The sequence below is a fragment of the Mustela putorius genome, unplaced genomic scaffold (genome assembly GCF_011764305.1).
Source record: "Mustela putorius furo isolate JIRA1106 unplaced genomic scaffold, ASM1176430v1.1 tig00003836_pilon_pilon_pilon, whole genome shotgun sequence".
NCBI lineage: Eukaryota > Metazoa > Chordata > Mammalia > Carnivora > Mustelidae > Mustela > Mustela putorius.
This window is the reverse complement of record NW_025421989.1, coordinates 36,324,413-36,337,884: the sequence shown is the minus strand read 5'-3', so window position 1 is coordinate 36,337,884 and position 13,472 is coordinate 36,324,413. Positions and strand designations below refer to the sequence as shown.

Sequence of the window (13,472 nt, the reverse complement as noted above, 5' to 3'; positions counted from 1 at the left end):
CAAAGCCTGAGATATTTATCACCAGGAAATGAATAGAATTCTAGCATTCTTTAACAGGGCAAGGTTTGCAGTTGATTGGCTAATATCTTCCAAATCCTATTTAGTATATTTTTTTCCTACAACCTGTAAGTAGCATTCTCTACAGTTCCCTCCCCAAGTATTTGCTAAAGGTTGTCTCCCTGGCAGAAGACTTGTGTGTTCCTGAATTCTGATATAAAGCAAGGAAGTCTGGTGTGAGAGAAAGGATGGCACATCAGGAGTTCACGGTCTGGTCGCTGCTGTTGTGCCTACAGAACCTTGAGCATGACACTTCACCTCACTGGACCTCTGCTTCCTCCTTAAAATGGAGGAGCTGAAGAAGCAAATTAAATTACCTTTAAAAACGTGGAGGAGCTGAACCATATTTGATGAAGTAAATCAGCCTTGAAACACACCCAAAAGAAATATGGTCAAAATAGATTTCTTAATTTTGAGGGAAAGTTTTAACTATGCAGGAAGGACCAAAGATAAATGATACCTGGTTCCTAAAGAAACAAGCTAAGAAAGTATTTCTAGTCTGTTTATTTTTAGGTCACTCTGAAATTTTTTTTGAAATATCTATTTCCAGTTCCTCTGCACTAGCTAAAATATGCCTTTATTTTTTAAAGAAACATGTATTAAGCATCTCCAGTGTACTCAGCCCCATGTGAGGCACTGTTACTGAATGTCAGGGAACTCAAGAGTCTGGTCATGGAAAAGAGAAAGCAACCCTTAAACAGCATGTTCCAGAATCCTTTCCCTCAGGCAGCTAGGGTCCTCTTGGCTATCAATGCGCTCGATGTGGCAGTCGTCAGATGCTGGCTTTGTCCTGGGTTCTGCATCATCAGTGGACTCTGGAGCTGGCCTCCGCAGCACCCTCTCAGCTCCTGCACCCAGCCGTTACCCCACAGCTAATTATTTCTGGATCCCTTTGCTCCGTGCAGGCAGCCCTCTTGGACAGGGCTCCATCAAGATGGCTACAGCCGGATCACACTCTGAGGCAGCTCCTTGACTCATGGGAAACACACACACTCTGGGAAACACTACAGGTGTGGGGTGCCCTACCGCCAGCCTCACCCTGCTGACAAGGGCTGCCCCGGGTGGCCTCCGGCCAGGAGAGAGGCAGGCATCGATGTGTTTTTACTCGGGACCACAAACGTCACCTGTCAAGCCGCCCCAAGGACTCTCTCACAGTACCCCTGGTACACCGAGATGGGCCTCCTAAATCACTGCCACTCGGCAAGCATCCCTCCAGAGAGTGAGATAATGAGCTCTCGTTACTGGTACCTCCATTTTCTGAGTGTGGTTCTCGTGGAGCACTGACCACCCTTCACTGGCATGAGGAAAAAGGCAACTCCCTCTGCCCTCCTACCCAGGAGGAAGGAAGGGGAGATCAAATACTTGGTCTCCTCATCCTGTGACTCCGACAGACACCAGACTTCTGCCTCTGTAGGCAGAACGGGGCATGCGGGTGAGTACGGAAGGGCCGTTTTGGCTGCCTTCCAGCAAGCCCTAGAAGGACGGTCTGGCCCTGGCAGCTTTCTAGCATGCTCAGTGCCACTTCCTTCCTATAGGTCTTTGTTCTGGGCTCCAGCTGAAGGTACAAGAGGTACAGAGGAAGTCCCAAATCATATCATTCTAGATAGTCTTTATACATGCTGCAGCCTTCCTTTGTTCTCAAAGCCCAGCCACGTCTCACTTACCCCCGCGCCTTCACAAAACCACCTACACTTGGACTTTGAATCCCTAAGAACGAGAACTTGAAAAGCTACATATTTCTCGGACCACGGTTTTAAAACACTAACGTTACATTGCATTAAAGCATTCCTCCATGGAGGACTTTTTCTTTACCTGCTTTGCCACATTTTTAAATGGTCTGTATTTGGGCGCCTGGGTGGCTCAGTGGGTTAAGCCTCTACCTTCACCTCAGGTCATGATCCCAGGATCCTGGGATCGAGCCCCACATCAGGCTCTCTGCTCAGCTGGGAGCCTGCTTCCCCCACCCTAATCTCTCTCTGCCTGCATCTCTGCCTACTTGTGATCTCTGTCAAATAAAATCTTTTAAAAATAAATAAATAAATGGTTTGTATTTGTTGTGGATATCGCTAAAATGTTTTGAGTCCCAAAGGCAAAAACCCAGTCCCAGAAATTGAAGAGGAGGAATGAAGGTTGGCATCTTATGCATGCATATCCAGATAGTCTCCAACTCGGGGCTCACTCAGCTGAGATCTCTTCCAGTTGATAGCGCTGGGAACCATACTACTCTCAGGTTCTCAACAGGATCCAGCTGACACAGGTTTCTAGGCTTTGGCTCTATGTGTCTTTGGAATCTGGGAGTTTTTTGAGGACAAGACTGTCCTCTTTTTCATTTTCATAACCCCAGTAAAGAGAACTGCACGGCCTAGTACATAGTAGGAGCTCAGTTGGTGGATGGATGGATAGATGGAGGAGACAACAAGGACTCACTTCTTTTTTTTTAATTTTATTTATTTATTTGACAGAGAGAGATCACAAGTAGACGGAGAGGCAGGCAGAGAGAGAGAGAGAGGGAAGCAGGCTCCCTGCTGAGCAGAGAGCCCGATGCGGGACTCGATCCCAGGACCCTAAGACCATGACCTGAGCCGAAGGCAGCGGCTTTAACCCACTGAGCCACCCAGGCGCCCAAGGACTCACTTCTGATGGTGACAAAGTGAGCCCCGTTTCTCCCTGCCCCTTCCTGCCATGGTTCTTGCTCACCCTTCTGCTTCAAGAGCAGCCAGTTGAGACTCACCGTCTGTTCTTAGCATCCATTGTGTCCAGTAACTGCTGGAACTGCTCCAGTCCCGGGATCTCCTAGGAGCTGGAGGGGCAGAGCCCAGTGCCCCCACCTCAGACAGAAGACCCCTTCTTTTAATTCCTTCTACTGCTTCTGCCTTTATGAGAAGCACCCAACCTCTCCCTCATTCCACCACTAGTCCCACTGCACTTTGGGCAAATACGTGATGAACTGAATGAGGCCAGACCAAAGGAACAGAGGAAAATTTGGTCTGAGCACTTTTTTGGAAGCAGGGCCCTAAAAAATGTTGAAACTCCAGGCATCTGTATGTCACCTGTGAAGTGGCTATAAACCTAGAACAGCGGTTCTCACTTTACTACCCTGTGCCTCAGTTTCCTCATTTGTAAAGTGGGAAAAATAAAGGGTATCGACCTGATAGGTTTTTTTTTTAATTAAATTTATTTATTTTCAGCATAACAGTATTCAGTATTGCCTGAGGTTAAATGGGGGAATATATGTTAAGAATTTTAACTAATAACTAACATCTAGTAAGTGTTCAATAAAAGTAGTAATTCTTGTTGTTGGTATGACTACTGTTACTCTCTGGAGTTAGCACTTGGTGTGCGACTCGGTGGCTCAGTCGGTTAAGCATCTGCCTTCAGCTCAGGTCATGATCTCAGGGTCCTGGGATTGGGCCCTGCTTCAGGCTCTCTGCTCAGTGGGGCGTCTGCTTCTCCCTCTCACTCTCCCTCTATGCTCTCTCTTTTTCTCTCTCAAATAAATAAAATCTTCTGAATATCATAAGAGAAAATACATTTAGAGTACTGTGCTGTTTTTATTAGGGGGGAAAACAGAGTAAGTAGACCTGTGCAGTTCAGACCCATTCTGTTCAAGGGTCAACTGTATAATATTTTAAACAGCATTTTACTAGCCTACTTACAGTGTGCATTTAACCTCTCATTTAGTAGTACTTTCTCAATGCCCTCATTTAAAAATGGTCACTGATCTATCTTCACATTGTTCTCATTTGTCATCTTTGTAATTAATTTATGTATTTGTAAGGCATTTTTATGTATGGTGTGGCCCAAACAAATCGTAAGGCTTTATCTTGCATCTGTATGAAGAAATCTAACTGTAACCTGAAGGATGTATACAGTCAGTATTTGACCTGTACACGAGCATTGTGGTACACAGGAGGAGGGAAAAAAGAACTAAACAGGGTCGCCGGGGTGGCTCAGTAGGTTAAGCCTCTGCCTTCAGCTCGGGTTGTAATCCCTGTCTGTGAGGTGAATAAATAAAATCTTTAAAAAAAAAAAAAAACTAAACAAAAACCAAGCAGGAAAAAAAAACCCACCTATTTTAGAGAAGTTAGGAAATAGACATTGGCAGACTGGCCAAAATCCATTTTAATTTTTCACTTTTCAAAGCAGACTGTCAAATGAGCCATTTTGTTTGAGGTAGAAATTAGTATTTTAATTACATTTCCACCCTACCGAGATTTTTCTTTAAAGAATTAATTGTCTTCAGAAAGTCAAATTTTGGATCAGTTAGATTTGTGGCGTTTTTGAAATATATTTAGATTCTTCTCAGTGTCTTCTCATGCTCTGTGAATTTGCAAATTCAAAAGGAAAAAGTTCATGTCCTTCACTTCCTGCTGAAGGTTGCCAGCACTGATACTGTTAATAAACAGCCCTAGTAAAACAAGCATAAACCTTTTGTGAGAACATTCCTTCCTAGAAGGAGTTGGTTTGCCCTTTCCCAAGATTTCAATTTCGTTGAAAATTCTTTCAGACATGTCTTGGCCAGAAAGTGTTCTTTCATTTTGCTCTAGATCCATGTTAGTGAATGTTGCTTCTATCAGAGGCAACAAAATATTGCAATTCTGAAGTAGTGATCGATTTTAAATGAGAAAAGAAACTGCCACACTGACAGAATCTTGGATCATCTATTTGAAGATGATTTTCTAAAACAATACACGTAAGACTCCTCTTGCAACAAGTTACGCTGAATGAGTGAGAGATTATTAATGGAAGGAGACCCTGAAATCATCAGCAAGCGTTTGTCAGAGGAAGATTTTGTTTAGTGAAATAATAAGTAGGCAGCTCTGAACTTGTAGCAAAGAATTAGGAGTGTTGATTGGATTTTCTTCTTTGCTTTTAGCTGTATGACAAAATTAACACAAAATCTTCACCACAAATCAGGAATCCTCCAAGTGATGCAGTACAGAGAGCCAAAGAGGTAAGTGATATATTTTATAAATGTATCTGGGAGTCATATTTGCTACCTTTATTGAAAACATTTCCACTGCACAGTAAAGAGGTGGTTTCGTTGGAGTCACAGTGGACCATACAGTCAGATTTAGTATTTCTAAGTTTATCACTGAACATTTTACATACAGGAAAGAAAGAAAAGCCTCAGGGACAACAATGCCTCGATTTCTGGTTCTGGTTCTGCTCTGTAAACTTGAACATGTTAACATATCAGTTGTACTTCTCTTTTTTTTTTAGTAAGTTATTTTACTGCGCATGGTTGGAAATAGGCTCTGAAAATTTGAGTTGCTTCTTTAAGACAGTAGTGTTTGGAAGTTAATTAAATATCTATAACAAGTATACTGAGTTGAGAGAGAAGTCATTTTTATAAATTATCAGCTAGTGTACATGGCTGTACTGTTACCAACTTTTTTAAAAAATGTTTTTAAATGTTTAAATGTTTTTTAAAGTAAAGATTACTTTAATACCTAATGTGGGGCTCAAACTCACAAGCCCGAGATCAAGAATCACAGGCTCTGCTGACTGAGCCAGCCGGGCACCCCGGTTTTTTTTATTATAGAAATATGATATTGCAAAAAGTTTGGATAAGTAAAAATTCATACATAACCCCAGCACCCTAACACAGTAATTTTCATTTCTGTGTATACACTTCCTGTCACTTCCATTTGCATATAAATTTTATTTTTTTGCATATACATTTCATGTAGCTGCAATCAAAATACATCTTTTCTTACCTGACATTATATAATCATTTTTCCAATGTTTATACAAATATAAAATTCTAATGAAGGAGTAAGTCTTTGTTATTACTAAATTATAATGAATTAGCAAGTCCTCCATCATTAGACGCGTACTTTTTTTCTTTCACTTTTTGATGTTATAAAAGTCCATATGCAAATTAACATTTCCCTTTGAAAGCAGTTTTTATACAGTGAGACTACTAAGTGAAAAGAGTATGAAAAACAGAATTCCTTCCCTACCAGATTTTAAACACCCATGCCTGCACTAGAGAGCCTCGCATATTCCCTGAGAAACAAGACCAGCCGTGCTGCTGGACCTGCCCAATGAGGTCAAAGGCACCAGGAGCTATTCTCTCTGACTTAGGGGACCACACCTGGCTGTTTAAAAGTACAGACCTTGAGAGTAGCAGGGACCAGAGAGAACACATGTTTTCATCCTTTCATTTCACTGGTAGAGACACTCAAAGCATAAAATATACCGAGGCGACTTTGCTTATTATCTTCCTTACACAATATGAATTAACTGCATAACCAGCACTTGTTAAGGGTTCTTTTAGATCAGAAAGAAACCTTATAGTGTTTGTTTGGTCTTTATCCTTCTTTCCTGAGGAGATGATTGAGTAGCACTTAGGTATGCCTGCAAAATCTAAGCCTTAGAGGTCCTCTAAATGACCTCTAAATGCTCCTTCTTGCCCCAGTATTAAGATTCTCCAAGATGATGCAAGAGATTACTCTGGGTGGATGACTTGTGTGCCCCTGACATCCAGCCCTCCTGAAGCCGTCTTTGATTGGCTCAACCTTAGGAGTGCAATATGTATAACTACTCTGTGAGTCCAACCATCTACGGTTAGAACCGCAGTAGAGTGTTTACCCTGAGGTGGGCGGGGGACGCGTGGCGGGGCAGGACAACAGAGGCTTTTCCCTGGTCTCCTGTCACATACTCAAATTTTAAATGGATAAACTCCATCCTAATGGTAACGGATAACTTTCAGAGTGGAAGGAGAAGTTTTCAGTGGTTTTGGGTTTGGGGTTTTAACTATTCCCTTGGATTCCCTGGCAGTGAACACTAGGAAGTGTTGGCAGAGGCGTGGTTTCCGCTATGTGAGATGTGTGCAGAGAACACGGACTCTGCCAGGCTGCAGGAAAATTACTGAAGTGTTTCTTTTCTTTAAATGGTTCTTTATGTGAGCCTGTATCATTTTAATCTTTCTAAAAGGAATCAACTGTTTTGTTAATGTAAAAAAAAGCTGCTCTTAACTTTTATTACAGATTTGTTTTGATAGTGAGTTTGGAAAAAGATTTATAGAGATATTTGCCCATTAAGTTAGTTAAGTGACTTATACCTGTAGTAAATATGTATTGTGGACTTGTCATTTTGTTTTGTATTTTTCAATAACCTTTTGGGTTATAGTTGGGTAATTGAGTCAGAGAAATTATAGCAATTTGTTTTATTTTTTTATTACCATCAATAATGTTCTTCTATATTGATAACCTTTAATAAAGTGATGAATTTTTCTAAAGTAATTGTTTTGCCTGCTGTAAAAAAAAATAAAAATCTACTCATAATTTCTAATTTAAAAGAATTCTCTATTTTCTAAAGCTGGCGTCCTGTTTATACTGTCCTACATCTTGCTTATTTTTTAGGTATTGGAAGAAATTTCATGTTACCCTGAGAATAATGATGCAAAGGAACTAAAGCGTATTTTAACACAACCTCATTTCATGGTAAGTACTGATTAAAATTCTCTAGAACTAAAACCTCACTTTCAAAAGAAGTTTTTAATAATCCTCCTAAAATGTGGCTGTCTTTGTTGGATATGGCATTACTCATATAATAGCAGACTGTAAAGAGAACAGTACCAGGTAATACCAAATACATCAAGATCCTTTTTGTTTACTTTGTGTCATAGTTATAAAGAAGCTATCCCTATGGTCATCACATAAGGGATTTGCCTCCTGCCAGGATAGTTCTTAAGTCACTGGAACTATGTATGGTATTTAAATGACAGAGAACTCAAACTAGAGACAGGTTTCACTTGAAAAGATCCCAGGTGGGATCTTTTTCACCTCTGATCCCAGGTGGTTTAGTGGAGGAATTCTATCACTTGATGATGCAGAACTCTTCCACTCTCTTCACTCATTTCTACTGTATGGAAACTGGGGACAGCACCTGTAGTTAGCCAGTTACAATGCTAAATGGTTAACCGAACTCAAAACAGATGAGATGCCTTTCTGTGAAAGAAGGTCCAGATGTGTCTATTGAGCTGCAGTTCAAAAGCATGATTACAAGTGGAAATTTATGTTAAATACATAACATTTTTTATTATGTTCAGTTAGCCACTGTAACTAACTGTAACTTTTTTTTTCCTCATTAGTTTTTGAATATACCATTTTTAAAACATTAGCCACAGGGGGTGCCTGGGTGGCTCAGTTGATTAAGCACCCAGTTCTTGATTTCGGCTCAGGTCATGATGTCAGGGTCACAAGATAGAACCCTGTGTCAGGCTCCATGCTCAATAGGGAGTCTGCTTGAGATTCTCTCTCTCCCCCTCCACCCCACTCATGCTCTCTCAGTCTATCTCTCTCTCTCAAATAAATAAAATATTTTTTTAAAAGAAAAAAGATTTTATTTACTTATCTGACAGAGATCTCAAGTAGGCAGAGAGACAGGCAGAGAGAGAGGAGGGAAAGCAGACTCCCTGCTGAGCAGAGAGCCCGATGCAGGGCTCGATCCCAGGATCCTGGTTTCATGACCTGAGCCGAAGGCAGAGGCTTTAACCCACTGAGACACCCAGGCACCCCAATAAATAAAATCTTTAAAAAAAAAATGCTAGACAAGGTTGGCAGAGGCCAGAGCAAGTCAGGTCTTCCAGGCTGTGACAAGGAGTCTGGATTTTCTCCTGATCGCAGTCAGGCAACACTGAGTGACTGCGAACAGGAAAATATGATCAGATCTGTGCTTGAAAGATCCCTGGGGCTGGTGTGCAGAGAATGGTTTCTGGTGTGAGAATTAAAAGAGGCTGTGGTGAGAGGTGGTAGAGGCTTGCGAAAGGCTGGAACTGGTGGGAAATGGGCAGGCTGCAATGCAACATGGAGATGGTTGGACACAACAGGATGTGCTGATGGCTGGGATGTGAGGGAGCATGGCTAAGCCCATTTTACAGTTCAGAGAGGAAACTGCCCTAGAAAGGTAATGAGGCTTGCTAGAGGTCACTCACCTAGTAAGTGGTCTTGCTGAGGTTCAAAACCCAGATCTTGTGGGCTCCAAAGCCTGTGCTCCTAAAAGTTGGTTGACCTGTCATGAGGGTCCATTTTCCTATAAACTTGAGCTCACTGGTCGTTCCCAAATAAGCATATGTTTAAATAACATCCCTTGTGGAAAATATACTTCTGAGCTAGATATACTAAGTTAAATAAACTTTTAAGTGCTGGAGCTTTTATCTTATAAGCATTTTAAAGTCATGGTTTTAAAATCTTGGTATTTTTAAAGAAATATTAATAGCTTAAAGGGGAATATTGTAATGCTTATGTTTTTATTATACTGAGGTTTGGGAGTTATTCTTAGCATAGTTATCATTTCACACGTCCTGCCTCAATTACCTCGCTTTTTCTTTGCTTTCTGATCATTAAAACATGAAGGTTTAATATTGAATTACCTGTGAATATAGATATAGATACTTGTGAATATTAAAGTAATTAAACAATAAAAAGGAATAGGCTTGAATTATTTTTTTAAAGTCTGTATTCTAGGGGCACGTGGGTGGCTCAGTCGTTAAGTGTCTGCCTTCGGCTCAGGTCATGATCCCAGGGTCCTGGGATGGAGCCCCACATCAGGCTCCTTCTCAGCAGGAAGCCTTCTTCTTCCTCTCCCAGTCCCCCTGCTTGTGTTCCCTCCCTCAGTGTCTCTCTGTCAAATAAATAAATTAAATCTTTTTTTAAAAGTCTGTATTCTACCTTTAGAGGTCATGATAAAAAATATCACACTAATCCCTTTTTCAATTATTCCTTTTGAAAGACTTTTTTTTTACAAAAGAATAAGTAGATCCTTTGCTTATTGCAGTTGTAAAATATAAAACATTATAAAGACAAATATTAATAGAAGAGAAGGTTAATAAAGTTAATGCTTTTTTCCTTTAAGAAATAAGATCTAGGGGCGCCTGGCTGGCTTAGTCAGTAGATCATGTAGTTCTTGATCTTCGGGTCATGAGTTCAAGCCCCACACTGGAGAGCCTAGTTAATTAAAAAAATAAAAATGAAAGAAAGTATCTGGAACAGAAGAATTTAAAAGCAAATCTGTATTCTACTTTCTCAAAAAAAATAAGATGGTTAAAATCACCTTAGATAATGATGATATTCTTATTATTTAGTGGCCCATTGTACGATTGATAATTTAGAAGCCAGAGGAGCCACTTTTCAACCATAAAATTCATATTTTTCCTGCTTATTTTAAAGTAGTCAGATATTTTTTCACTGTAGCCTCAAGTTAATTGTCTTGTCCATGTCCTTGCTAGAGTACAAAAAGTGAAAGTATTTCTTTCCTATTACACGATTCTTATGTAATTAAAACTAATAGCTATTTCAGCTTATTACCAATTGCTCAATTATACCTCATAACATATTTGGAGAAAAATATCGAGACTTAGATTTTTCCAATTTTTTATTCTGCATATTCTTTTTCCTTTTTTTAGGTTTTATCTGCTTATTTTGGAGAGAGAGCATGCACATGCACATGCTAGCAGGGGGAGGGACAGAGGAAGAGGGGGAGAATGAATCCTCAAGCAGATTCCCCGCCTAGCTGAGCAGGGAGCCGTTAAGGAGCTCCAGTTCATGACCCCGAGATTGTGCCCTGAGCTGAAATCAAGAGTCGAACACTTAAGCCACCCAGGCACCACTTGTATATTCTTTTTTACTGGCTTCCTTGAACAATCTAAGTAGCCCCTTTTTTTCAGTTTGCATATACATTCGAACTTTAGGGGTAAGTTTTATTTTTGACAGCAGCCTTGACAGTGGCAAATCATGCTTAGCATCAAGTATGACCTTATTCAGTGACCTCATTTGAGTATTTTTCTGTTGAAGTTCTATTTGGGTATTATTTTGTGATTGTTGGGACTTAATCCTTCCTTAGAAATAATACACTAAATACAAGTGTTTGCTTATGTAACTTAAAAGGGTGAATAGAAATCATTTGCAAAAAAGCAGCATAAACACTTTCTCCAACCCATGTGACACATTCTCCTAATGAAAGCTTGGTTCTTTGCTTGCCAGGCTCTACAGCCTCCAGTCATACAAAACCTGTCTTTGAAAGTTCCCCAATTATGGAAGCTACATCTATAGTTGGTATGACAAACCTAATACTAGCCGAGGAAGTTTTTCAGTTTATCTCTTACTGATTTTTGCTTTCTACCCTAAATATTAGTCTCTTAAGTGGCCACAATTAACCCAGGAAAAGAAGGATTTACTCCCAGATCCCAACCACCATACTTGGGCCTGGGGTGCCAGTGCAGGGTGCAGCCAGGGCAGGGATCCAGAAGCCAAGGTCCCCAGGGCTTTCATGGAGCCCTGCACTCAAGTGGTGCATTGTTCTGTGCCCAATTACCCAGACCCCAGGTTAGACCAGCCCTCTACGGTCTTGAAAGTAGCCGCCATTTCCCTGAGAAACCCAAACGCATTATCTCCAAGCACATGCTCTACTGAGAGGACAGACCAACACCACCTTCTGTACGATTTTGCTGCATTGTTACCTTTTAGTTTTGCCTCGTATGCATGCCTTTAAGATTAAAATAGCCAAGTCATTACTTTAATAAGCTTTTTAATTAAATAATTTGAGATGCAAAGGGTTATACTTTTAAAGCAATTTTAATTGCATTTCATGATCTCCGGATATTTCATCACCATGCAGATCACAGATTAAAATAGAACGGAGTTTGTAGTTAGCACACGAGAAAGTAGAATCTGTGCAGAGCTCCAAACATGCTGATATTCAGCCGTAAAATTCTTTTTGAAGGAGAGATGTTCAAATATTCATGGCTATTAAAAACTTTTTTCGGATGACACAGAAAGGACAGTAAGCAGAAGAATATCCATTTTTAGGGAATCCAGGGGTCTTGGTTATCCAGTTTCACCAAGATAGCATATGCGGGTATCAATACAAAGAAATCACTTTTTCTTTGTTTGCAAAAATATTGATCACAAAAATATTGATGATAATAATTGTCAGCTTATTTTTCATTTGGGCAAGGGCTCCAAAAAAGAAAAATAACAAAAACATTACATACATTTAGACTTTGAGCTCCATATTGTATGTGATATTTTGGAAAATTACATTTTTTTCCAGACACACCGGTGTGTCTCTTCATTCCTTTTACTAAGTCATAGGTTATAAATTATCTTCATCCTTTGGTTAATACTGTCCAGAAAGATATTTGCTCAAAACTCCAATTACTGCATTGTTTCTTTTTAAATGCGTTCCCATTGTAAGTCCTAGCCCAAATTTGCCACCTCTGTTTACAGATGATTCTTTCTACTTAGTTCTTTGAAAGTGCATTATGTCTGCCTTTATTTGAAATAACACATTTCTCCTGGCATAGTGCTATTATTAATATTTCACTTTCTTCATAAACTACCAGGCCTTACTTCAGACTCACGATGTAGTGGCTCATGAAGTTTACAGTGATGAAGCATTGAGGGTCACTCCTCCCCCCACCTCGCCCTATTTAAATGGGGATTCTCCAGAAAGCGCCAACGGAGATATGGATATGGAGAATGTGACCAGAGTTCGCCTGGTCCAGTTCCAAAAGAACACAGATGAGCCCATGGTAAGTTTTCTAGACTCTGAAGTCCCAGCCGGAAGTAGGGCACCCAACTTCAGCCTGTGCTGCTAGGAGGTGGGGAGGAAGGGGGGCAAGGACAGTTTGAAAAGCGGTCCGTCTCCCGCTCCTCCACCACCACCTCCGAGCCCACACCCAGAGCTCTTCCACCTGACAGCATGCCTGAGGCTCCCCACCCCCCGCCTCTCCTTTCACAAATGCTCTGCAGCTTCACCCAGAAAAGGACCTACCTGCTACAGCACTCCAGGAAAAACCTCTGGGGCACAATTTGAAATACTGGTAGCAACAAAGCGAATGTCTAATGACATTATGAAAAACATCTTCTTATAAGATCTTTGGCCTTCTGCAAAATGAGAGGAAGACTAATCTGGAAGGCCTTCTAAGAACTGAGCGATGTGGCTAAAATAACATTCCTTCCATTCACATCTATCTCTTTGATACAAATTCATTTCCTCGGGGTGTAGGAACAGCATTGGAATAGAACTGACGCCGAACCCGCTTCGTTGTCACAGAATCCTCGCACATGGGGAAGGGAAGATCGAGGAAAGACTCCTTGGAGTGAAGCGAGCAAAGTGGGGCGTGGGGCAGTAGGGCAGAGTGGAGACCGTCCAGGCCACCCAAGCGGCATGTGCGGAAGCCCATGGTTCAGAAGGGCTCTTCTGGGTGGAAAGAGGGCACCACAGCTGCAGTATAGAAAATGGACTGGCAGGAACAGACACACACAGTGTTGAAAGAATGTTAAGGCATGTTAAGGACTCTGTTCTTTATCTCAAAGACAGTGGAAGGCTATTGAAGAGTTTCAAGCAGGGAGAGATCAGAGTTGCATTTTAGAAAGACCGCCCTCCAGAGAACGGATTAGACA

The 13,472-nt window shown here is 41.0% G+C and overlaps 1 protein-coding gene across 13 annotated transcripts in view; it reads left to right on the top strand.

The window, feature by feature from the left end:
* Nucleotides 1-13,472, top strand: part of CASK (calcium/calmodulin dependent serine protein kinase) — a 362,863-nt gene that overhangs the window by 301,057 nt on the left and 48,334 nt on the right. For all 13 annotated transcript variants that reach the window (XM_013057510.2, XM_004754920.2, XM_045089473.1 and 10 more), the window contains 3 exons: nt 4,934-5,011; nt 7,428-7,508; nt 12,410-12,598. In XM_013057510.2, the coding sequence (XP_012912964.1) occupies nt 4,934-5,011; nt 7,428-7,508; nt 12,410-12,598 (348 nt within the window). The remainder of the gene's footprint in view (nt 1-4,933; nt 5,012-7,427; nt 7,509-12,409; nt 12,599-13,472) is intronic.